Below are 27,572 nucleotides of genomic sequence, written 5' to 3' on the forward strand. Positions count from 1 at the left end.
AGGAGGTTATATGGACTCTGTTGACCTCACATTCAGTGGATGACATCAGTACAGAATGACGCAACACCCTCTTTTGACATGCAGACATGCTGGGGGAAAATATTTCTGGATCCAGTTCACACATGGAGAAGATTATAAAGTAAGGACTCTGCGGCTAGATGTCTCTATCAGATTTCTAGCATACCATGGGAGTTTAGGTAACTCCAAACTTGTGTCCAGTATAACCTTGTTTTGAGTAAACCCTTGTTTAGAGTATAACCTATGTACCAAGTACAACCTTGAGAGTGTCAAAAACTCAAACCTTGTGTCGAGTATAACCTTGTTTCCAGCATAACCTTGTGCCAAGTATAACCTTGTTTTGAGCATAACCTTGTTCTGAGTGTAACTTTGCTATGAGTATAAGCTTGCTTTGAATATAACCCTGCTCTAAATGTAACCTATGTACTGAGTACAACCTTGATAGTTTCAGTAACTTCAAACCTTGTGCTCAGTATAACCTTGTTTCTAGTATAACCTTGTTCTGAGTGTAACCTATGTGCAGAGTTCAACCTTGAGAGTGCCAGTAACTCCAAGCTTGTGCAGAGTATAATCTTGTTCAGAGTGTAACCTTGTTTTGAGTATAACCAATGCACTCAATGTAACCTATTCCTGAGTGCAATCCAGTCTCTAGCATACATTGAGAGTTTGTGTTAACTCCACCCTATGTACCAAGAGCAACCTTGTTTCTAGTATTCCTTGGGAGTGTCCCTGACTCCAATCTATGTACAGAGTATAAACTTGGGAGTGCCAGTAACTCCTATCTATGTTCTGAGTTCACCCCGGGAGTGTCATAGGCTCCAACCAATATTTCAAGTCCTTCCTCAAGAGTTCCAGAAGATTCTCATTCAATGACCTAGTTATTCTGCTCTTATGCTGTGATCATGACGATGCCTGCAAGTCTTGGTTATTGAAGCAGTGTATTGTAAATTGTGTAAACGCTTGTAAAGGTATTGATGGTAATTACCTCTTTTTGTTGTACCCAGTGTATTGCGTCTTCACAACACCAGAGATGCTGGTCCCATAAACTTCCACCTTCGCATACCCAGAAGGTCCAAGGAGTGATACATCCTGTTAGGCAGAGTAGTGCCATCGCCAAGCACAGCCTGTGCCGCAAGTTTTCTTTTATAATTTTATCCCAGTCCCTTTCCCACTCTGGAAGCCGGTGGGATCCAGGTGTACGGTACCTGGGTCCGGAATCTTCCTGAGAAGGAGTGGAGGTCCAGCATTGGCTCTGGTGTCGCCCACACGGCTGGAACCAGGTGAGTGCATGACACAAAGCAGCAGTGAGGAAAAAGCAGACTGTTAAGGCCCTGGGTGCAAGAGGAGCCAGGCCCTTTTGTGGCTGGTGCTCATATCATCTGGTGGTGTACTGGTGGATTCCTGGTCAGCATTTGCCCTCCTGCAACCAATCCTGAAAAATAATTCACCCGAACAATACTTCTCCATTGAAACAGGTGCTCAACTGAGACAGCTGTGCCCCAGAGCACCACTTGCATTGAAAGTGACTGGAGCTGAAAGGCTCCAGCTGCTTACAGTTTCAATATTTATTATGTCAGGGCACTGTGCATGCATATCATTCAAAAAATGGTCTTCCACTGAACCCCTAAGTGGGTGCATTAAGTAGGGAAGCCCTCTGGAGCATGCACCAGTTTTGCAGCACTAGCAGGACTCATCCTTTTGGCAGTCTGAGCAGTGATGAGATTAATTCCTACTCTTTTTAGCAGCTTAGAAGTTAATAATTCAACTGAGGGACAGTGCTTTCAAAACCCAATTCCAGGCACATAGCTAATTTTGTGTGAAAAGTTAATTGATGTAATGAGCATTTTCTTACCTACAGTTCTCAATCTAGTTATAAATGGTAATATACTCACCCTAATCTCAGCTGCCCTATTTATTAGAAGGCGAACATATTTCTGGATGAAGTTAAGTCAATCCTAGCGGTTTCTGTCTTTGATTAAGACAGCCAGTGGATGCTACTTCAAAGGAAGGGCACACAATAAACACGTTATTTGCCTTTGGTAACACTCTTTCTGGTGGATAATTTAGTTAACTGCAGATTCCTCACCTTGGGAATAATCTCCAGGCATTAGACTGGATCGAGAAATCTTTAGACAAAGAGATTTGAGCGTCACTTGCTGGTGTCTTGTAGCTTCTTGTCAACGTTGTTTTGCCCCAGAAGTGATGAGTGAAGCCGCATATAAGCAGCACCCATGCTCACTGACTTCAGTTGCTTTCTAAGTAGTATGTGCCTTCAGATCTAGAGCCCATCAGGAGATTTGCATGGTAAGTGTGCAAATCTCTAGATTAGGATCTTTTTTTCTGAAAGAGAGTCACAGAACAGGAAGGTAGCAGGGTCGATGAGGAATCTGTGGCTAGAAAGAGCATCCACCAGAACGCTCATTAACAAAGGTAAATAACTTTTTCTGATGGATAGTTCTAGATTCAGACTCCTCATCTTGTGAATAGATACCATAACAATAACATCAAAGTTGGTGGATCTGTGAACTGATTTATACCAAAATAGTTCTGTAGGAAGAAACAGGCAAAATGTCCCTCTTAAAGGAACTGGCTGTTGAGGCAATAGTACTTTGTCAACATGTGTACCAAATCCAACATAGCTGCCTGATAGATGTCCAGGACAGGCACTAAGAGTGCTAACACATTGGCAGGAGCTTTGGCCCTGGTGGAATAAACCTGCAAGTCTTTTCGGTGCTGCTTTTTCTCCAGTGCAAAGCAGATCATCATGCAGAGAACAATCCATCATTTTTGTACTGCTCTGCCCTTCCTTCCTCTAAAAAGTGCAACAAAGAACTGATTGTCCACTTGATGTTCTTTGGTATGATCGATATAGAAACTTAACGGACTTTCAGGATTCAAACAATTAGGTCTCTCTTCCTCCTTAGAGGGATTAGGTGGAACAAAGAATGCTGAAAGGGTGACAGTCTGGTCAATATGAAAAGGAGTGGCTACTTTAGGTAGAAATGAAGCCTAGGCACCTACAACCAACTTACCAGGAAAGAAGGTGATATAAAGTGAATTGACACAGAGAGCCTGAGGTTTCCGCACACCCTTAGCCGATAATATGGCAAGGAGAAAGACTATTTTTAAGGTCAGAAGTCTAAAAGGACAACTGTGTCTTAGCTCAAAAGAGGTACACATCAAGCAAGTGCGTAATATGTTCAAATCCCACTGGGACATCACCGAGGGTTTTGGTGCTGTAAATCTTTCAAAACCTCATTACAACTAAGGCTGATCCAGCAACCACAAAAATCCCAATAAAGCCAATAAGTAGCCCTTATCAGTGTCCAAAGCAATTCTTGCTGGACTAGAGGCAGAACAAACAAGAAAACTTCAGACAACTTTGCCTGTACAGGGTCAATTTCTTTGGTACTGCACAAATCCCTAAATTAGACCCAACAGTGGGTGTACACTGATTTAGTAGAGGGGCACCTTGCTGCCAAGATGACATAAATTATCTCAGAGTTCAAGTAGAAGGAGGTCAGCTATCGCCATAATTCCCAATCCTGGAGAAGGAAAGTGTACAGGCCCAGGTGCAACACCTTGCCTTGCTGGTGTGAAGAAGAACCTAGTGGAGCAGCAGCCTTCTAGCCCAGTCCAGTGCCACTAGGATTACTTGGGCCCTGTCATTCATGATCCTTAGAACTTAGGTACGAAAGATAGTGGCGAAGAGCATACAAGAGTCCTGAGCTCCACTCTAGACAAAAGTCATCTCTGAGCAAGCGCTACTTAGGAAACAACAAGGGTGCATAAGTGTACCACCTGTAGTTGCACATACCATTCGTGGTCCGTTACACACCTGTGGCACAGTTCATTTGACATCAAGCTTAAAGTTCCTGCCAGGTGGTTTGCCAACAGAAAAATACCTTGGCAGTCCAGCCAGTTTCAGAGGCACAAAGATTCTCGATCCATAACCCGCCCTCCCTGCAACATGGCAGTGGTGTTGTCACTGGCGAGAAAAAGGGCCTTCAACAAGTGACTTGTCCTCATCTCCAACAAACTGATACAGAGTAGAGTCTCCTCCAGAGACCTCTGATCTCCACTTCTACCAGATAGCCTCCCCAATCCAGCAGTGATGCATCTGCACCTACTGTCAACTTTAGCTGGGGTAATGAAGAGAATGCTGTTAGTTCAAATGCAGTTGTGTAGTCATTGAAGACACACTCTTCTTCTAGCTCTGAATGTCATTCAGTAGGTTTTCTTGGTGCTGGGCCCCCTGGAACTTCAGATTCTACTGGAGGGATAAATAGTCTGTCTGGCACAGGTCACAAGGAAAATGCAGGAGACTAAAAGGCCAGGAAACCTCAGAGGTACTTCACACCTAATGATTCCTCTGGTCCTGGTACCAAGTCTTCTACTACATCTCCATGATGATATATCCTTTTTATGGATGAAAAGGAGCAGCTGCAGCACTACAGGGGCACTTGGCTTAGGTGTTACAAGTAGATGACTCACTTTGAAGAAAGTATGATAATAAGTGAGAAAACACCCCCAAGTGACTGATGAAGCCTGACAGTTGCAGGGAGACGCTTAGAGGACCAGGTAAGAAACAGTCTTGCCATGTTGCATGCATAATAATGCACATGTGACAGACAGTATGGTTTGGACTATGAGTATGCTCTGATGAAGGCCGAAAGACTCTTGATTTGAGGACATTTATTTTTCAAGACAGGTACTTTGAAAAGGGCTGAAACATGTTGGCACTAGATAAGGTGTACAGATCCATCTAAGACCATGACTACACCGTTGTAGTAATTTTTTATCCTACTACGTGCCATCCTGAATAAAGTAATAAACTTTGAACAGGTACAGAGGGAGTTTCAATAAGTTTATCAAGTAATGGTTCTCTGCTTACCAGGATAGATTTATTCTGATCTCCCTGTTCCAAAAGGAGTGAGTTCTCCTATGGGGCTGCAGTTGAGACCGCTGAGTTAGTATCATCTCAACTCGGTGGGTTGGACTGGCCAATTGTGAAGCGTGCCACTATTAGGGGGGTGAGGAATTTCCATCCATAAAAAGGATATATAGTCATGGAGATGTAGCAGAAGGACTAGGGCCAGAGGAATCGCTAGGTGTAGAACAGGATCGCGCTCCATTGTGTTGTGTAGTTGTGTAATGATTAGGAGTTAGTGGAGCTTTCAGAATTTCTCTTACCTCTCTTTAGTGTTAGTAACCTTAGAGCTACTCCATCCGAAACCCAGGACTGAGGAGGAAGTATCAGGACCATAGCCCGAATATCCTGGATGCATAGCAATGGAAGGAAGGCCATGAACTGTAATACGTCCACAACAGCTCCAATGAAAAGGAGTCTCTGCAAAGGAGTTAGGTGTGACTTTGGCTGATTGAAAGTGAACTTCAGCAATGTCAGGAGGTTGCTCTAGTCTGAGAGTAGTCTACTGCTGACTATGGCAACCTCACCTTCAAAAGCCAGTCGTCGAGATTGACAAAAACTGGTATACCGAACCTCTAAAGATGGGCAGCGACCACTGTCATCACTTTCCAAAAATCTGAGAGGCACTGGTGAGAGTAGAGGGTAGCACAGCCAACTGAAAATGTTGTTGGCCTACCTTGAACCACAGGTAACATATGTGCGACCGCAGGGCAGGTATTTCAAAGTGCATGCACTGCAGGTCTAAGAACACCTTCTAGTCAGTCGGGTCAAAGGTAGACAGTATCTGTGCCAGCATGAGTATTTTGCATCTGTCTTTACACAGGATGGCATTTAGAGGCCGAAGGTCTCAGATGGGTCGAAGGCCCCCATGCTGCTTCTGCATAAAGAAATAGAGAAAATACTGACTGTCAGAGACCTTATTTCAGAGTCCAGAACCTGCCCGATGGTTCTATGGAAAGTAACTTGCACCTTTTGTAACAGAATGCACAGATGGTTGCCTGAGATTCACTTTGATATAGGTGGAAGGGTTGGCAGAGCAGAAAGAAACAGTAGGGCATAGGAAACATCCCCAACCACGACTCCCGAACAACAAAGTCATGGACAACGAAAGCAGAACAATGATTTTGTTAACCACGACTTCCTTGTTCTGTGCCTTAACCACGCATGTGCTGATGAACAGACATGCGTGGTTAAGGCACAGAAGAAGGGAGTTGGCTTCGTCGGAGGACACGATCTGGTAAGTGGGGTTGGGGCCATTTTAGGGGCAGGTGGTGGGGATTGGGGCATTTTTAGATTTAGGGGCAGGGTTTGGGGGGGTCGCTGTAGTTTTAGAGGTGGGGATAGTTTAGGTTTAGGCAGGGGGGTCGGGTATTTTTAGGGGTGGTTGGGGGTCAGGGTAGTTTAGGTTATAGGAGGTGGGGGGCTGCTGTAGTTTTAGGGGAAGGGGTAGGGGGGTCGGGTATTTTTTAGTTATTAGGGTGGGGTGGGGGGTTGGGTAGTTTTAGGGGTGGGGTCAGGGTAGTTTAGCTTTTGGAGGTGGGGGGTCACAGTAGTTTTAGTGGCGGGGTTAGGGGGTCAGGGTATTTTAGGTTTTAAGGGGGTGGGGGATACCGTAGTTTTAGGGGTGGGGGTGGTGGGGTGGGGTATTTTTAGTTTTTAGGGGTGGGGTTGGGGGGGTCGGTAGTTTAGGTCTTAGGGGGTTGTTGTTCTGACCGCGTTGTTTAGGCATGCGTGGTTCCAGCATGCATTGTTCTGACTCCTATTCGTAGGGCACAGTTAGGCTGAATGATTTAAGGTTCCCATATGTCAGACATGACGGATCGCCAAAGTGGGAGAAAATGCAGGGTGGTTGTGTGCAACTAACAGCAAGCAAACGCAGCATGGTAGCTGTTGTCGCACACAAATGAGACTGGGAAGACTGATGTTCCTATAGGCTTGCACATTGCCTTCTAGATCCACTTTCCCAATCTCAAAAGGACTGGGGTGATTGCTGCAGGGGCTGGGGAGGCTGGTATTGTCTATATCCCTGCCCCTTGCAGTAGCCAGGAGATTTCCTACAACGATGAGGACATTTTTTGGCAGGGGTTTAAAGACCTAGTAAGAGTGCTCTGGCTCTACTTTCTCTGAAACGTTCAAAGCCAGAATCAGCTTTTGTAGAACAAGTATGAGCCTTTGAATGGCACATTCAAGGCATAACCATGATAGATGCATGGAAATCTTTGGAAAATCCTCTGGAGTGAATCAATGCATGGTTTCATAGCACCACATTTGTGTCAACTACCCTTCCCAGGCAATCAGTATTATCAAGGCCAGCAGGAATCATGTACCTGACCCCATCTTGGTCATCTTAAATGGTTTTATCCAGAGAGGCTGTAAAGTCAGGCATGAACAAAAAGATCTTACTGGTCTTGTCCCAGAGGGAATCCATATATCAGCCCAACAAGTAGGGTATGTAGAAGTATATTAGCAATAGGCTGGCCAAAAAAGAACATTTGTTTTGCAAATATCTCAATCCTCTTGGACTCCCTATCAGGAGGAGCTGTGAGGAACGAACTGGGGATCATCTTGCTGGTTGAACTACCAGGAGTAGGATGTTTAGTGAAAGAATCAAGGTCACCAGGCACCAGTCTGTGAAGTCTGGCCACTTGCCTATTCACCCGTGGGCAAGAACAGGGATTTGATGATGCACCCCTTAATGTGTCAGTGAGGGCCTCATTGAATGGGAGCAAGCGCTCTGACATGACATACCCAGGCTTTAAGATTTACGTAAGTACATTTGTGTTAGTCTCCATAGATGGCAGTCATGCTCTTCCATTGCAGGTTTATATGTGGCAAGTTCCACCCTGTATCAGGGGAATTATCGAGCCCAGTGCCCTTTTCCAAGAAAAATCTCTCATCACCATAATGAGAGGGTAAATCATCCGTATTTCCCACCATCATCATCTCTGGGTGGTTGCAAGCTTTGGTCTGAATCAGAGCCAAAAAGAAAATAGGGCTTCTGACATTCCGCACTAGTACAGGCATAGGTGAGGAGTCAGGCTGTATCGTGGCCTGTTGGGCTTTAGTAATTTCATAGCTTGACATCAGTTGAGATCAGGCTGAAGTTGGTTCGGGTCAGAATTCAGAACCAGTGTTTATACCAGCATTGATGAGGGAGAGACCGACATAGGTCATTAAGAATGGGATGTAAACCAAAAGGGGAGCTGGTATGGAGCACATACCAGGTCTAAGGGGTTTAGACAGCGCACCAAATTTGGGGCATAACTCTGGAATCAGCTCTGCAAAAGCTCTGGAAGCAGAACGTCTCACACTGTGATGCTGTTTCGCTTTCTCTTTAAATAGAGAGTGGCAGGCTGGGGATAGAGGTCTCGCTATGCTTTCTAGTGCTTACATTTGGACTTTATTTTTTACTTACTGCAGGACCTCGGCTGCATAGCTGATCTCTTATGGAAGTGACCTTGGGAATGGGAGCGAGTCTAAGCACTTGACTTTTAGCAGGATTTATGTGAGGCCCACAACTTCTTGTGTTTTGCTATGTACAGCTTCACTTCTTGGTCGTCTTCATGGGCATGGCATACTTGTCACAGGACTTTGAGTCTTGCCCTGAGCCTAAACACCAGGGACACACCTCATGCAGAACCATTACGGACATCGATTTTCTACAATTGCAGCAGGGGTTGAAACCTTTAGTCTTAAGAGGGTTCAGCATTCTCTAGCACACTGAAGTTCTGTTTTGGGAGTCCTGGGAAGGCTGACAAAATTGGATGTGAAACTCCTTATTAACCTCAGAAGGCTCAGAAAGAAAGGAATGTGAGCACACAGTGGTGGTAATAATATGCAGCTCATCTGTCACTTCCAGGGTGGTGTACAGTCAAGACGAACTGCAGGGCAACACTCAGTGGCGCATAGCAGCAGTGATGGTTAAATCGTTCCGGATCCAATCTGGGGAGTATGCAAAGGTGAGCATTCTGAGGTTAGAAGTGTTAATTTGTAAATGCCATGAGGTTTGTAAATAATAACTAATACAAAGTTCAAGACTAACATCAAGAATATTTGATAAGATTCTGCACTGTATCACTCACACCATGTCCTTTGAAAAGTAACCTCACTATCATCAATAGAATGTGCAGGATTTAACAGAATATATATATATATATATATATATATATATATATATATATATAATGTTTACACTCAGAGCGCTACACCTTGGTTCAGGAGTTGGGGTTGAGTACTCACCGTCTTGTTGATTCGATTTGCCTTTCTGAGCACCATTTGATTTTGATTTTTCAAGTACAGCTCCATACAAAACAGATCTATGAACATGAGAAAAGAAACACTAAATAAGATTAGATTATATACATATTTAGGCCCTGATTACGATTTCGGCGGAGGGGGTTACTCCATCCCAAATGTGACGGATATCCCACCCGCCGAATTACAAGTCCATTATATCCTATGGAACTCCTTATACCATAATATCCGTCTGTTTAAAAAATAAATTAACATTTCCTTTAAAAGTAGATCTTCAAATTAAAGAAAAAACTAAGGGGGTCATTCTGACCCTGGCGGTAATTACCGCCATGGCGGAGGTCGGCGGTAGCACCGCCAACAGGCTGGCGGTGCACCGCTGGGCATTCTGACCGCGGCGGTTCAGCCGCGGCCAGAAACGGAAAGTCGGCGGTGTACCGCCGACTTCCCGCTGCCCTTGAGAATCCTCCATGGCGGCGGAGCGCGCTCCGCCGCCCTGGGGATTCTGACACCCCCTACCGCCATCCGGTTCCTGGCGGTTCTCCTGCCAGGAACAGGATGGCGGTAGGGGGTGCCGCGGGGCCCCCGTAAGAGGGCCCCACGAAGAATTTCAGTGTCTGCTTTGCAGGCACTGAAATTTGCGACGGGTGCAACTGCACCCGTCGCACCTTCCCACTCCGCCGGCTCCATTCTGAGCCGGCGTCCTCGTGGGAAGGGTGTTTCCCTCTGGGCTGGCGGGCGGACTTTCGGCGGTCGCCCGCCGGCCCAGTGGGAAAGCCAGAATGACCGCCGCGGTCTTTTGACCGCGGAGCGGTCTTTCGGCGGGAACCGCTTGGCGGGCGGCGACCGCCGTCCGCCGCGGTCAGAATGACCCCCTAAATTTTTTGGAGTTGAGGGACAAGCCTGACGATTAGAATCACAAATTTGTGATGTGGCTGTTTTGCTTCCCTGCAAACTGGGTGAAATTATTTTGCTGCATCCTGATTTCATTCATTCATTCTGTCATAAATCTTTGATTTTTCCGGTACCATTTCTTATCTCATTTTTTCTAAGAATAAAGTTATTTTGTCACTAGAGTATTTGTATAAAAAAAAAAAATTTTGAGCACACTACTACCTAGAGATCAGATTTCCATTTTGGAGATGAAACAATATGCTTGCCAAATTACAACATATTATATTTTACATTGTTAAAAAGTTAATACTTTTAAAACAGAGACCCTTTAAAGGAATTGTAATATCACATATGAGACTACAACTATCATTTACTGAAGCATCTAGCAGTTTGATATACTGGATTAATCATAAATGCAATGCTAAAGTTATACTTGCAATTTGTTTCACTTCTTTGCTACCTATGGCAATGTATTCCTGCACAAATGAAGAATACAAAACTGGAGTAGAATTCATATGGTTTAACATGGGCATTATCTAGGGATTGTGGAGCTTACAATTGGTTTTCCGCTAACTACTGGACTCTTTAGACTCAAAAGCCCTCATTACAAATAGGCTGATGAACTCAGACCCATGTGGTAACACCTCTTAATGTACATACAGGAACAAGGGGTGTAGCTTGGTCAGTAAGTTGGAGGGGGGGAGGGGGACAGGATTTCCCAACAATAACGCTGCCATATCTTGTGAAACAGGACACGAGGAGGGCTTAAGGGGCAGTGTGTATTGTTAGGAGTTCTTAAAACTATTTAATATTTTTCAATCTAAGCAACATTTTTAGGAGCTTCAAAATAGAGACAAAAGAGAGAGAGAGAGAGAGAGAGAATATACTGATGAAATCCGACACATTTTGCAATACCCGACTGAAAGCACCTGTATCCAACTATTTACTACAGAAAGTAAGTGGGGGGGGGGGCATACGCTTCATAATGTCACTTCCTTTGATGGCATGAAGATGGAGGGCTTTATGACATTTCCCGTGATGTCATTATGTGGCCAAAGCCATGTGAGGCAAAGATTTCTGCCTGACTTGGTAAAATGATGCAAATGAAGAGACATACTATCCGATAAAAGCTGAGTCTGAATTGTAAATGTTGTTTCCATGGAAGGAGCGTGAGTAGAGGGTGCGTGCCAGGCTGCAAATAAGTTTACCCATAACTTTCACACTGTAAGCAACAGAAAACACACACAAGCTTTAGAGCTGGTCATATTCCAAGTAGCTGAAGTATCTGTACTCCATAAAATTGGTCAGCAATAATGCTACAGGCCATTGCCATGCCCATATTTTTCACACTCTGCAAAACTGCCCTTTAATGCCCTTCGAGTGGTACAAATTGTGGGGTCTGCATAAATAATTCAGTAAGGGGAAGAAATAAAAGTCATCCCTTTGGGACCCCTTCCCGTTTGCGAATGGTTACCACCTTGTTCAAAGAGTCGGTAAAGTATGAATGCTTTGCGACTGCATTCCGGTCGCAAAATATTCATACCTACCAGTGTGATTCGGTATTAGGAAGAGACGTCCTAAACACGCCCCTTCCAAATACCGAATCGCAAAAGCATTGCAGTGTTTTTATAATAGGCATTGACAACAAACCAGGACACCTAATATATTAATTTACTGCTTAGCCCACTGGCAAATTCCTGCTCCACGAGGTCCAGAGAGACCAGCATTACAGCTACCAATTAAAAAGACTTTTGACTGGACACTGAGACCAGAAGGCAACAAACACTGACAGGACCGTATTACCTGCCTCAGTCATGCTACAAACCCAGTCAGATACGATCTAATGAGGGAGGTGATATAGAGGCAGATGTACAAAGCATGCTATTTGCCATGTACCAAAGGCAAAAATGTGACTTGGTAACTTGTTACCGAATCACATTTTGCTTTTGCGATTCAGAATTAGGAAGGGGCGTGCTTAGGACTTCTCTTCCTAATACTGAATCACAATGGTAGGTATAAATGTTATGTGACCGGAATGCAGTCGCAAAACATTCATACTTTACCGACTCCGTGAAGAAGTTGGTAACCATTTGTAAATGGAAAGGGATCCCAAAAGGTCCCTTCCCCTTTGGGCACCAACATTTTTTAAGAGCAGACAGTGGTGCCACGGACCACTACGTACTCTTAAAAAATGAAAAGGAAACTTTTCATTTTTCTTTTTGTAATGCATCCCATTTTCCTTTAAGGAAAACGGGCAGCATTACAAAAAGAAAATGCTTTATTTCAAAAGCAATTTCAGACAAGGTGGTCTGCTGACCCCAGCAGGCCACCATCCCTGAGATTGAGGCCATTCCCATATGGGTCGCAAATTATGACCTGCCTCATGTATACTAAATGAGGCAGGTCCCTTGTGACCCATTTGGGAATTGCACAGTGTCTGGGACATTGTAGTACATCACAGTTTGCTATTTCCTAATAGTGAATCACAACAATTCGCTATTAGGAAATCGCAAACCACTTTTTTAGTACATCTGGGCCATAGCGCTTTTCAAATTTGTGGTGACAACACTAACATGCAGCAAGACCATATAACAGGAGGGTATCTGTAGTAAGGTGAAAGAAGAGGCATCAGTAAAGCCAGATGCAGAGGTCTGCAAGAGGAGCTAGACATCATAATATGCACCATGAAAAAACAACTAACATCAGAAGAGAGAGGATAAGTGTTAAAAAAAATTGTGATGCGGGAATGTATGTATGCACGTATTTATGTATATTATGTTTCTATAGCGTGAGTCTAGACAAAATGCAGTGGACAGCAGTACACTTATACAGAATTCCAGGTGAGAAATGGGAGTACCATTTTTGGTTGTATAACGTGGATATCTCCAAAGAGTTTCACCGTGGTCAATCTTGCTACTTATGACATGTAGATGAGGTTGGAAAGTGTTGCTCAATCAGTAGTCTTCCACTCTATTCTTGAAGATCCGATAGGATGGAATAAATCTGATGGCGAGTAGGGCAGAGGTTCAAAATCTGGGTGCAGTCGCTGAGGACTATGTGAAGGTTCCCTTTTTATGAAAAAAAAGTGCAGCAAGAATAGAAAGGAACTAACCACAACATGATTGCGTATGCAGGTGGTGGTATGGATTAGGTAAATAGTGGGATGCTGATGCAGAGTTCTCTTATGATGTGTTGTGAGAGATAGGATACAGCGCTTTTGGCAATTTTGAGGGCTATACTAAAAAAACTATGATCCTCATTCCATGTCAATCATCTGGAAGTACAGGAAGGTCAAAAGGAAGAATGATCACGGTTGTCATTAAAATAATTAGGATCTTCCTCAGTGAGACAAGATGAATTGGGCCTCATGGCAAGCATATGAACATCCAGCACATGAAAACAAATTCATGCACCTTCTGGGGATGTACATCAATGTAGAAGCTCTGATCAGGAAGCAGCAGAATGGAGATTCTCCAAGTGTAATGAGAAGAGAATCTTTTGTCATGGTAGGTCCCCCACTTTTTGCCTAGTATTTGATGTGGTCTCAAAGTTGTTAGTGCCCAGGGCTCCTGCTAACCAGGTTAGTTGGGCCAGATCTCTTTCCCAGAACTGTTGTGATGCATTTGCACAATTGTCAACACCTTTAGGTGCCATTATAAGCCCCTAGTAAATGATACTTAGGTACAGAGGGCATAGGGTACTAGTGGTAGGCCCCTGAGGGCAGTAGCACAGATTGTGCCACCCTCTAGAGCAATGCATCCAGATGCACCCAGCACTGCCATTGCAGGCTGAGTGTCCTGGTACAATCTTGAAATGCAAACTCGACATGGCACAAAGCCTATGTGCCCTGGCCACTATACTCTGCATGTAATATAGATAAGTCACCCCTCTGGAAGGCCTTCTCGCCCTAAGGCAGGGTGCACTATATTGTATGCGTGGGAATAGATGCCTGAGCAATATGTCCCTACTGTTTCCTTGCTAAACCTGGGACACAGTAAGTGAACAGAGCAGCCATTTTAAATGCATGTGATGGACACTGGGCAGGACAAGTTTCACAGCTACATGATGGCCACGCTAAAACGTGGTATGGTTGCTGGCCAGTCACAACCAGTCTGCCACCACCAGACAAGATTCTAGAACCCTGAGGTGAGAGATTCTGCTCTCTGTGTCCCGGAACAAAGCCCTTCCTGGGCAGAGGTGCTATCACACCTCCCCCCAGGAATGTGCACTGTCCTGCTAGTGAGCTTCAAAGGGCTTGCCGCCCTTGGAACTCGACTCCCAAGTTTGATGCTAGCAGCAGATGGCCTGCCCTGTTGCAAACCCCCACTTCTGACAGGAGCAACAGCGGGAAAACATAAAAAGGACAAAAGGAGTGGTCAGCCCTAGCTTGCACCACCCCTAAGGTGTTGCATAAGTGGTGACCCCCTCCACTTCATTTTCCTCCATTTTGCATGGAAGGAAAATAGCCAACCAGATGTAGAGAAGTGACCTCTGCCCACAGGAAGTGGTCGCTTAGTGGGTGATGCCACCCTAAGGTAGCTGACCCATTGGTCACTACTAGGTATTCCCCTAAATGCCAACAGTATTTAGTGAGCATCCATAGACCAGAGATTTAGATTCCAAGGACAAAAGAAGACCAGCAACAAAGAAGACCCAAGGCTCGAGAACTGAAGTCCTGCTACACAAAGAAAAAGCCGCCAATCCTTGCCTGCTGCACCCAGGACTGGATAATCGTCACTGAGGGGTTGCTTGGACATCGGACAGACTCTACAAACCCACAGAGGACCGCCACTCTTCTAAAAATTGCTGAAGATCTCCCTCCAGAGTGAACGTATCACTCTCCTGCAAAAAAAGACCAGAAGACCAGTGAAGTCCACTTCACTGACAAGCTGCTGACCAGAGAACCGGATGCCGCAGCCAGACCAAACTCCACCTGACAGACCGTGAAGACAAATCTTGCAAGTGTGCCAAGTTTGGTGGCACTGCAACCTCCAGTGGCCAAACCGTACAATAGCCCCAGGTACTAGTCACCTAACGTTGGACACCCAGAAATACAGATCACTTGTAGGAGGCTGGCCTGGATTGTAGTGGGTACCTATGGTACTCATACCTTATACCAGGTCCAGTTATCCCTTATTAGTAAAATGTAGGCAGTGTATAGAAGCCAGGCTCTCTAGAGGTAGCTGTGGATGAGCAGCCAAGGCTTATCTAGGAGACATGCAAAATTCATGCAATACCTTTGTAGTCACACAATACTCACACACACAAAATAAAATTCTCAGTGTTACAAAAATAAAGGTACTTATTTTGGTGACACAAATACCAAAAATACCATAGAGACTTTATTCCCTTAGGAGGTAAGTAATACGCCAATTATATACACTAGTATGCAGAAATAGGCATAAAACTGTTAGAAAACAGTGCAATTAGTGAAAATCACAATAATTAGAAATGGGCCTAGGGAGAACACAAACCATATACTAAGAAAGTGGAATGCAAATGTTGGTTTTCCACCTAGGCAAGTGTAGTGTGTAGAGGGGAGCTGGGAACAACCCCAAAGGAAAGTACCAGAACCCACCCCAAAGCCCAGGAAAGTAGGAATAAAACACAGTAACTTTCAAACAACACACTTAGAAATGAAAAGAAGGATAATGCAAGAACCAGAAAAGACTGCAAGACACTGACAATGGATTCCTGGACCTGAGGACCTGTGGAAGAAAGGGACCAAGTCCAAGAAGCACAGAACAGTCCAGGAAGAACCACAGCCCCTGCTAACCTGGATGAAGGTGCAAAAGAAGAACCACCGGTGAAGAAGAACAGTCAGTACTGCACCCAAGAAGACGGAGTCGGGCTCCTGGTTGGTGCAAATTATATCCCTCGCCGGATGGAAGACTGCAGTCTGGTATGTGTCGCTGAAGTCCGCCAACAAGCCTTGGTAAATGCAAAGCTTGCGGTTAGAGGAAAATGGCACTGCCCGGGACCAGGAAGGACCGGGTGGACTCTACCCAGGAAGGGGAGTCAAAGAGGGCTCTCAGCAACTCAGAGAGCCCACAGAAGACCAGGCAGCGCACACAGTAGTCCCACAGCATGGGGACAAAGAAGGTGCAAATGGAGGCCCATGCAGCACTACAACAAAGGCTCCCACGCCGCCAGAGAACTACCCAGGAAGCTGTGCGTCGCAGGATAGAATGCTCAGGGCCGGAGCTGCAAGATGAATGAAGAACATAGTGGAAGGATGCCAACAAGCGCCGGCAACTGAAAAACATGGGTTGCACGGGGGTACTGTCTTGCATGGGGAGGCAAGCTCTTACTCCACCAAAGTTAGACAGTAGGACGTCAGGACCATCAGGACCACTTCAGTCCACCACCCGTGATGCATGATCCACGCAGCTCAGCAGGAGAGGTGATCCACGCAGCCGGTCGTCATTGCAGAAGGTGCCTGCTGAAGCAGGGGAGTGACTCCTTCACCCCAAGGGAGATTCCTTCACTCTTCTGGTGCAGGCTGAAGACAGGCTGTCCTAAGAGGACGCACGACCAGGAAACAGTTGCAGTTGCTGCCAGGAGCTGAAGATACAATGTTGCAGAAGGCATCTTGCTTCTTTGTTGCAGTCTGTAGAGTTCCTAAAGGGTCCAGATGCAGTTTCTTCGGTGAGAAGTTGAAGTGGCGGTTGCAAAGGATTCCTGCTGGAGTCTTGCAATCCTAATCTGAAGAACCACCCAAAGGAGAGACCCTAAATAGCCCTGAAAGGAGGACTGGTCAGCTAACCAGGTAAGCACCTATCAGGGGAGGGCTCTGACGTAACCTGCTGGCACTAGCCACTCAGATGCTCCTAGAGTTCCCTGCCAACCTTGAATCCAAGATGGCAAAACCCAGGGACCCTCTGGAGGAGCTCTGAGCACCACCCCTGGGGTGGTGATGGACAGGGAAGTGGTCACTCCCCTTTACTTTGTCCAGTTTCACACCAGAGCAGGGACTGGGGGTCCCTGAACCAGTGTAGACTGGATTATGCAAGGAGGGCACCAAATGCGCCCTTCAAAGCATTTCCAGTGGCTTGGGGAGGCTACCCCTCCCACGCCTGTAACACCTATTTCCAAAGGGAGAGGGTGTAACACCCCTCTCCCAAAGGAAATCCTTTGTTCTTCTTTCCTGGGCTTGAGCTTCTCAAGCAACAGTAGGGCAGAAACCTGTCTGTGAGGTGGCAGCAGCTGGGGCTGCCTGGAACACCTCAGAAGGCTATCATGGCAGTCTGGGGGTCCTCTAAGGAACCCCCAGAGTGCATGGGATCTTGCCACCAATGCTTGCAAAAGCATGGGGGTATGATTCCTACATGTTTGATACCAAACAAGCCTATGTTCGGAGTTACCATTATGTAGCTGGACATAGGTAGTGACCTATGTCCAGTACACACGTAAAATGGCGTCCCCGCACTCACGTAGTCCGCGAAAATGGTCCTGGAGGTCGTGGGGGACCTCTGCTAGTGCAGGGGTGCGCTCACACACTGGTACTTTCCACAATGTCCTCAGGGCTGGAGGGCCTGCCATAGGGGTGGCTTATAAGTTTCCTGGTGCAGTGTAAATGGCAGTGAAAGGGTGCTTGCACCTTTTCACGCAGGCTGCAATGGCAGTCCTGAAGAAGCCTTTGCATGGGCTCCCTGTGGATGGCAAATTATATGCTGCAGCCCATAGGGATCCACTGGAACCACAATGCCCTAGGTACCATATACTAGGGACTTATATGGGAGCACCAGTATGCCAATTGTGGATGAAATACTGTGTTAACAATATCCAACAACCATTTTAAAGGGAGAGAACATAACTACTGGGGTCCTGATTAGCAGGATCCCAGTAGACACAGTCAAGCACACTGACAACCAGACAGAAAATTTGGGTAACCATGCCAAGGAAAAGGTACTTTCCTACACCACTCCAGACGGAAAAATGACCAGGAGGAAACCCCAGTCGAGGGACTTCAGAAAATGCCAGGACCTTGCACAGAGTGCTATTGCTGACCTGACCCTTAGCACGATGTACCTCCTGCTTCCAATGGCACCTTTGCGCACATCTCCTGTCTCACCGATTCGCTCTGCACACAGACACCCTGTGCCGTGCACTGAAGATCCAGCTGTGCCCTAAGGGACTCCAGGGGGACTACCTTGAAGTCCCCTGTGCAGTGCTTTTCCAAGTGGTCCCCTACAGTGGCCTGGCACCAGCTCCAATGACATTTTAAAGCTTCTCCTATCGGAACCGGGGCCACCTTAACTTCTCCAGCTGGCCCATAGGGCCCACTGACGACCTTGAAATACCTGCAAAAGGAGACAATGGTAAACACATTGCCTGATTTCATATGCATTTCTGAAGTATTTCTCCATTGATTCCTATGGTGTGTATTTACGCACAGAACTGAGACATTTTCTAAACTTTAAAAATTCTAAATTTTAAAAGTACTTACCCGATTTTAATGATCTTCATCTTAAAAATGTAATAAAAATCTGAAGTATTTTTGTAAATTGGTTTCAGTTATTCTGTGTGTGTCTGTCTTCCTTCAGTGATACTATGAGTTCAACAAATGCTTTGCACTTCTCCATGATTCGTCTAACTGCTCAATCAAGCTACCATTAAAATTAGAGCATTAGGTGGTCTAGTTTTCACTTCTGTAAACCAACGTGTGGTTGCCCACACCCTCTAAACAGTGTACCTGGTTTTGCACACTACATAGATGGCCAGCCTCCTACAGAATACATAACATCATACAGAACATTCGAAGAAAAGAACCTTCAAACCATATAGTATCTGAACTGTAGCCAAATCCTCTTTTAAATTGCAAATCCATGTCTGCTGAAGACAACAGCAACTCAAAATTATCAACTAAAAACGGTTCACTCACTGATTATTTTCGGGAAAAAAACTAACATTAATTTTAACAATACTTATACAAACTTTCATACATGAATACCATACATATATATATTTTACCTTTTAAAAGAATCAATAACTAAATAAACATAAGAGGCAAACGCACGGAGAGTGTGAAAATGCTAGTTTCCATGTCTGTAATGGAATCTAGATTCTCTTCTCATCACACTTGGAGAATTGCCGTTTCATTACAAGAATAGAGGCTATCATTATGCATGTTTGTAGCTCTCCAACATCACATTAGACATATGGTTAATTGGCTTACAATAATGATTTTGAAACGTTTTAGAATTGAACCAATCTGCTGCTTTCAAAATACCCTCTAAGCTACCACCATTCCAAAATACCGTACTAGCTATAGCTCCTCTCATGGAATCAGCTGTAAACGTTTTTAAATACATTCCCGCTTCTTGCAATGTCTATTTAATCAATTTTGCGATGGTTGACATGCTTACAGCTTTATATGGCTTTACAAAATAAATTTGTAATTGAGAAACTCCATCAGGTCTAAATTTCTGAGTTCTATTCACATATTCTTTCATGCACTGCACCACACAAACGTAATTGCAAGAATCGAACTTTGGCTAAAAAGTTGTTTCAGACGTGGTCTTCATACTTTTTGTAATTTCAAAAGTCACTCTATAGGGATGGAAAACCCTGTTACCTCCAAAACCTTCACATCTGACACTCTGCTGCATGAAATCAAGTGTAACAGTGTTGCTAATTTCAAAGTCAATTTCTTAAGATCTAAATATTTATTACTTGACCACAAGAAATAAACATAGGCAATATCTTATTCACATCCCACAACACCCTATACTTTGGCATAGGAGGTCTCCTCCGTATAATACTAGTCATTACTCTACACACCAAAGCATTACTTCCCACACTACGTCCATCAACTTGAATGTGACCTGCAGAAATCGTTGATCTATAACAATTTATGGTTGTGTATGAAATACCCTTTTCAAATAATTCTACTAAATAATTCACTACTTCTACTAGAGGTGCTTCCATGGAATCCAAACCTTTCCAAGCACCAAAATATGGACTTTTTTCATACTCCTTTATATCTACCAGTGGTCCCTGGTGTCCACGACTCCTCCAGTAACTCTTTAGCTTTCCCTGAAAGCCCCAACGCACCTGAAGATCTCCTGATACTCTCTAGGCAAGTAGGTACAAAACCCCTGACTTTAACATTGGATGATCCTCTCCATCCACACCTGTCAAAAGACCTTCTTTTGCTGGCATATAAAATGGGATCTCGCAAGCCATCCCTAACAACATTGGAAACCATGCCTGAGAAGTCCAGAATGGAATTATCAGAACCAAAAGTAATTTCTCTCTCACTTTCTGCAGTACCCTCTGAATCATGGCAAATAGAGGAAACACATAGGTTAATGCCCATATCCAACTCTGGGAGAATGCATCCACTGCAAACGCTCCTGGGTCTGGTAGCCAACTCAAATATTTTGTGATTGGAAAAGTCAACCTGCTTTCAAACAAATCTATCTCCAAAGGACCCCATGCAAGGTCTATTTTTTGAAAATTCTCTCGACAAAGCAGCTAGTCAGTGAAGTCACTCAAATATCTTGAACTCCAATCCGTGAAAATTCTTTCCTTTCCAGGTGAATATTCTGCTTTTAAACTGATCTTGTGCTCTAAACAAAAAAAGAAAATTATCTTTTGCTAAATCTGAAAGACCATGCGATCAACAGCTCCCTAATCGATTTATATATCCCACTGCAGAAACACTGTCCATTTTTCAGAAGCACTGCACTGGCTTTCAAAACATTATTGAAACTCATGAGCGCATATCATCCTGCAGTCATTTCTAAACAATTGAAATGTAAACCCTTCTCCAGCTCTGATAATAAAATAAACAGTCTCCTGTGCACCCAAATGCGCACCCTAACCTAAAAGACTTGCATCTGATTTCAACAGTAGTCAGGAACACATCCAAAAATCGCACAACCATTCCAGGCTTCCAAATTTTGCAACCATAAAATCAACTCCAGTTTTGCTTCTGAATCCAAACTTACTTTATCTCCATACCAGAGACCTGACCAGAGCTTGTGCCTTCACTCTTTGTAGTGCGTGGTAATGCAAAGGACCTGGAAAAACAGCTTGAATTGAAGAAGACAACAATCCAATCAACCTTGCTAGATCCCTTAACAGCAAACATTCTCTTTTTTAGAACATAACAAACTTCCTTCTTTAGCTTGTTTACCTCCTTCTCTGGAGAACAAAGTCATAGTCAGTGTGTCCATTGTAAAAACCCAGAAACTCCAGTTCTTGAGAAGTAATCAAAACAGACTTTTCCTTGTTCACCCAAAAACCCAAGTGTTCAAAAAGACTTTGTGTCATCTTGTAATAAAATCTGGCTTTGTGTAGGCCAGGGTATTTACTTTTACATTAACAGCGCTGATGTGGGTATTTTTCGACCTGGACTCCTTTCCAGCTGGAAGCATCTTCGAGGATTGTAGACAGTACAATGAGTAGCAAGTAACTTCAGCCAAAAACAGTGCAAGGATACAATTCATTGCTAATGGTTATTCAACGTCTGCAAACACCCATGTGCATTGGTGCATGATTTAAGAAAATATATAAAGTACCTGTCTTCCGAGTGCTGCATAATAATTATATTAAAGTTTGGTGGCAAATCATTCACTATGTTGAGATGCTGTGGCTGAATAAGAAGATTTTCCCAAGCCTATAAAAAGAAGAGTTAGTTGTGCGTCAAACGTTTACATTTTACAAAAACATTCTCAACCTTAATTTTGCAACAGAGGTACAAATGCAAGGGTAAATGCAAAGGTAAACTGCAACATTTGTTTACAGTAATGCAAGTTTCACAATAACCTTTTTATTTCAAGATAGTCGTCTCTTGATTCTTTTGTTTACTTTTGAAATTTGCAGGAAAAAAAAATCACACTTATTTATAGATTCTAGGGTTTAGCAAAATGGGTATAAGCCCATGTCAAAACAAGGTAAGCAACTCCACAGGAAAGATGCCAAAAGTAAATACTGATCACTGCCCTAAAAATATGTTAGAAACATCAATTAAACAGTTTTATAAAATGAAGGACCAGGGTGGTGAACAATGTGAAGATTACTAGGCTACTTTCTAGATTTTCTAATTAGAAAACTAGAAAATGAAAGGAGGCAGCAATACTATGCATAAATGCATAAGCGGTCACATACAGTTGATGTAAGAGAAATGATTAGTTATTGTGAAGTATGCAGGATAGCCAGGCAAGCTTTTTCAAAGGGAGAGGTGTGAATAAGAAGTAATGCAACAGGCTAAATAACTTAAATAGCGCTAAACAGAAAGCAACCACGTTACTTACCTTTGGTAACTCTATTCCTATCAACCTACCACAGATTCCTCAATTTAGATAATCCCAGTCACCAGATTGGATCCAGAATTTTCTTTCCAGCAATGCTCCTGCACTCCCATAAGGGACGCTGCATGGCTATGCAATGACCCAGTAACACCTGGAGGAGATGGAGTAGATCCACATCTATGTGCCACCCCTGCACGTGGACACCAGTTTATTTCCTTTTTCATGCCCTCAGATGTAGAGCCTGCACAACTGGTGTGCTGTGTGCTGATCTCTAGCTTCAGATGCCTTTTAAAAGTTAGAAATAGGCATCTCCACAGAACAGGGAGGTAGGAGTTCAGTAAGTACCTTGTTCTTTTGATGGATACTTTTAACCTCAGATTCCTCACCCTAGAACAGATACCAAGGCAGACATTTGCCAGGTGGAGCGTCTGTGGAGTGGGCTTAGTCCAAAAAGCCTGTCAGGACCAAATGGGCAAAATGTCTTTACCGCTGGACTTGACCATCAAGACAGTAATACTTTGTGGCCGCCTGCACTGACACCCACTTAGCTGCCTGACTGATTTCAAGAACATGGTCTATGTATGTCAACACAGCAGTACCAACCTCAGCTCTGGTGGAATGGGATGTCAGACCTTCCAATGGCTGCTTTTTTGGCAGTGCGTAGGTGATCATAATGCAGGGGTTATTTATCTCGACAGTGTCCTCTTCTGCACAATATTTCCTTTCTCACCTCAGAGAATCCTGCAAAAACCTGATAGTCCACATGTTGTTCCTTGGTAGAATCAATGTAAAAGCTTAAAGGCATTTTGGGGTCCAGCTGATGGAGAATAACCTCCTGTTGCAAGGGTGGAGGGGGGTGGGGTAAATACGCTGGTAGGGTGATAGATTGCCTATTGTGGAAGGACGTCACAACCATAGACAATGGTGCTGAAAGAATCTTCAAAGTGGGGGTGCCTCCATACATTCATGAAGTTATAGTGATTGGGAAAAATCCAGGTGTCATTCAAAGAACAAATGCAGCACATATATTTGGCAGGATAGTGGTAAGGATGTACTATATAGATGGTGGTGCATATGAGACCACACTTTTGCAAGTATACTACTAAAGTATGGTGTCATATCACACTGTCATTTACAGACAGCACATTTTCCATTCAAATGGTGAGTACATTTGCATACGCATGCAGATTTACTGCTAAAGGTTGTAGGGAGCTGGGTTCTGTTACCTGATTTGTAGATGCAACTTCAACTGAAATACACTGGGTTTGGACGAATCAGGACCCAAGTGCCAGTGTTCCTTTCCTAAAACAAGACACTTGGCCCTTCAGCCCCCTATAATTCCCTAGTAAATGGTACCCCTGGTACCTAGGGCATGGGTAGTGAAGAGGGCCCCTCAGAGCTGCAGCACAACTTGTGCTAATCTGAAGGACCCTGCACCAACCTTATGCAGTCTGCCATTGCAGGCTGCGTGACAAGGGGCTCCCAAAATTGAAACCACCACATGGCACACAGCCTGTGTGCCATGTCCTCAAACACTGCATGGAATATATGTAAGTCATCCCTCTAACAGGCCTTACAGCCCTATGGCAGGATACATTATCATCCAAGTGAGGGCATATAAACATGAGGAAATATGCCCATACTATGGCCCTCATTACGACCCTGGCGGTATAGAACCGCCAGGGCCGCGGCACGCGGGAGCACCGCCGACAGGCCGGCAGTGCCCCGCGGGGCATTCTGACCGCGGCGGCTTAGCCGCGGTCAGAGAAGGGAAACCGGCGGTCTCCCGCCGGTTTCCCGCTGGTTTCCCGCTGCCCCCAAGGAATCCTCCAAGCCGGCGCAGCTTGCTGCACCGGCTTGGGGATTCCGACTCCCCCTCCCGCCATCCAGTTCCTGACGGTTCTCCCGCCGGGAACCGGATGGCGGGAGGGGGAGTCGCGGGGCCCCTGGGGGCCCCTGCAGTGCCCATGCCAACGGCATGGGCACTGCGGGGGCCCCCGTAAGAGGGCCCCAAAATGTATTTCACTGTCTGCATAGCAGACAGTGAAATACGCGACGGGTGCAGTAGCACCCGTCGCACCTTCCCACTCCGCCGGCTCGATTACGAGCCAGCTTCATGGTGGGAAGGTCGTTTTCCCCTGGGCTGGCGGGCGGCCTTTCGGCGGCCGCCCGCCAGCCCAGGGGAAAACTTGGAATGCCGGCGGTGCGGTATTGCTGCGGCGCAACTTTGGCGGGCGGCCTCCGCCGCCCGTCAAAGTTGTAATGAGGGCCTATGTCTTTGCCAGTTCTGAGACATAGTAAGTGTACAGGGAAGCCATTTTAAATGCATGTGCTGGCACTGCTCCCTACGAGTTTCTCAGATGGGATGTTTGGTATCAAACAATTTCAGAATAATAAACCCTCACTGATTCCAGTGATGGACCTATTAGGAAATGCACACAGATGGCAGCTTAGAGATGCCCCCTGAAAACCTACCAGCTACTAATGTGCTAACTAACTGGTCCTGACCAGTTTAGCCACCACAGGCACGTTTCAGGCCATCAAGGTGAGAACCAGCCCTCTCAAGGGCCTTGGGCTCCTGCTAACCAGGTCGAGGGCCTGACACAAAGGCCTGCTCTGGGGACAGGTGTGACCTCCTCTCCTAGGCAGGATGGACATTGCAGGGTGGGGAGCTTCAAAGGCCTTGCCGCTTTGAAACGTGACCCAGGTCTCTCTAGATGTTGGAGATGAGCAGCCCCCTGTCCAGACCCCACTTTTGGTGGCAGCACAGGTGGGAAAATTAGTTACATTAGGAGGAGTGCCCACTTCATGCCAGTCCCACCCCTAAGACGGATGAGCTGAAGTGGGCCCTACTTTTCAAATTCCTCCACCTTGCTCGGAAGGAATTCGTCCACTAGGGTTAGGGTTATGCCCACTTTCCAGCAGAAGTAGTCATTAGAACGGTGTAGTCACCCTCAAGGTGGTCAGCCCATTGGCTAATGCCTGGCACTTCCTGTAATGCCTGTAAATTGAGTATTTAGGTTGCAGCCCTGGACCCTAGAACTCAGGTTCTGACAACCTAAGAAGACCCGGACAAAGAAGAGTTGCAACTGCAGAAGAAAAAAAGAAGAAGCAGCTGACCTGGACCCAGCCCCTCTGACCTGGATCCAGCCCCTCTGGCCTGGCTGCTGACCTTAAAGGATCCTGGAAGGATCCTGCACAAGAAGCCAACTGGTCCAGCCTTCAATAAACACTCAAGTCTCTTGTGGGCACCAGACTTGCCCTGCAACAAGAAACTCCAAAGAAAATACTCTGCAGCTGCTGGAACCAAGGAATCCCGACGACAGAAGTGACCAGTGCACCCGATGCCCAAGACCAAGGTGAAGCCAACCGACTGTGCCAATGTGGGTCCCCATCTGCCCAGGGACTGAGTCTAGTGTGGCCGAACCATCATGGACTCTCTCAAGATGCCTTTAGCGTCTGCATGTAGACCCCCTCTCCCAAAGGCTTGTGGAGTGAGAACATTTGAAGCTACAGCAACCACTGCACCTCTGACCCCAGCCAAGGTGGGTCAACAGTTACAATGATGTCTCTGGGCTCCTAAGACCTTGAGTCCATCCTGGGTCCACCCCTGCCAGACTCCCCCATGACACCTGCAGGCTCAACACACAGGGCCCCCCCTAACCACAAGTGCTCCCGGATGTGAAAACCTGACACCTAAAGACACCCCTGGATATGTCACCCGTGGGCACAGGAAAAGAAGATCAAAGGTGCACCTATGTCCCTGAGCACCCCGGATCTACTTTCTACCTGCTTGTTGTCCCTGAATGGCTTCCTAGCCAGAGCCTGCAGCCTGTCTTCACGGGGACCAAACTCCCACAGGAAACCATTGGGCACTCAATGTCTTAATGCATCTCTGCACAGTGCCGCACAGTGTGACCTGTCGGGGTGGTTCTGATCAGTGCCCAATACTTACCTTAACTCCCGGAGATTGGCTTCAGAATTCGATGTTAACCCTGTGTTTGCTGAACATTGTTTTCATCCATAGGATAACAGTGAGAGAAGTCTGAAAATTGCACTAAATGTATTTCTGAACCTGCAAAGTATTTATGCTTAAAAATCTACTTACCTGATTAGGAAGTTCTTGGGTTTGAAACTTATATCAAAAGAATTGCTATTTTTCAAAATTGGTCTCGGATTTATTCTTTGAGTGTGTGTCTCATTTATTGCCTCTGTGAGTACAACAAATGCTTTGCACTACCCTCTGATAAGCCTAACTTGTCGCCCACTGTAAGGAAATGCCTCCTTGGCATGGTTACCCCTGACTTTTTGCCTTTTGCTGATGCCAATTATGAATGAAAGTGTGCTGGGACCCTGCTAACCAGGCCCCAGCCCAGGTGTAATTTCCCTAAACTGTACCTTTGCTTCCACAATTGGCATAGACCTGGCACTCAGATGAGTCACTTGTAAATGGTACCCCTGGTACCAAGGGCCCTGATGCCAGGGAAGGTCTCTAAGGGCTGCAGCATGTCTTATGCCACCCTGGGGACCCCTCACTCAGCACATGCACACTGCCTCACAGCTTGTGTGTGCTGGTGGCGAGAAAATGACTAAGTCGACATGGTACTCCCCTCAGGGTGCCATGCCAACCTCACACTGCCTCCGACTCCTAGTGCTAGGCTGACCAGTTTCTGCCAGCCTGCCACAACCAGACGAGTTGCTGGTCACATGGGGAGAGTGCCTTTGTCACTCTGTGGCCAGTAACAAAGCCTGTACTGGGTGGAGGTGCTTCTCATCTCCTCCTGCAGGAACTGTAACACCTGGCGGTGAGCCTCAAAGGCTCATGCCTTTTGTGACAGCACCCCAGTGCATCCCAGCTTGTGGAGATGCTCGCCCCTTCGGCCACTGCCCCCACTTTTGGCGGCAAGGCTGGAGGAAATAATGAGAAAAACAAGGAGGAGACACCCACCAGTCAGGACAGCCCCTAAGGTGTCCTGAGCTGAGGTGACCCCTGCCTTTAGAAATCCTCCATCTTGAGATTGGAGGATTCCCCCAATAGGATTAGGGATGTGCCCCCCTCCCCTCAGGGAGGAGGCACAAAGAGGGTGTAGCCACCCTCCAGGACAGTAGCGATTGGCTACTGCCCCCCAGACCTAAAGACACCCCTAAATTTAGTATTTAGGGGCACCCCAGGACCCAGGAAATCAGATTCCTGCAACCTGAACCAAGAAGAAGGACTG

General features: G+C 45.6%; 1 protein-coding gene across 2 annotated transcripts in view; it reads right to left on the minus strand.

Moving 5' to 3' along the window:
* Positions 1-27,572, minus strand: part of CFAP46 (cilia and flagella associated protein 46) — a 1,580,346-nt gene that overhangs the window by 580,613 nt on the left and 972,161 nt on the right. For both annotated transcript variants that reach the window (XM_069239769.1, XM_069239768.1), the window contains exons 48-49: positions 21,622-21,719; positions 9,188-9,264 (exon numbers count right to left, since the gene is read on the minus strand). In XM_069239769.1, the coding sequence (XP_069095870.1) occupies positions 9,188-9,264; positions 21,622-21,719 (175 nt within the window). The remainder of the gene's footprint in view (positions 1-9,187; positions 9,265-21,621; positions 21,720-27,572) is intronic.

Source organism: Pleurodeles waltl, chromosome 6 (genome assembly GCF_031143425.1).
Source record: "Pleurodeles waltl isolate 20211129_DDA chromosome 6, aPleWal1.hap1.20221129, whole genome shotgun sequence".
Classification (NCBI taxonomy): domain Eukaryota; kingdom Metazoa; phylum Chordata; class Amphibia; order Caudata; family Salamandridae; genus Pleurodeles; species Pleurodeles waltl.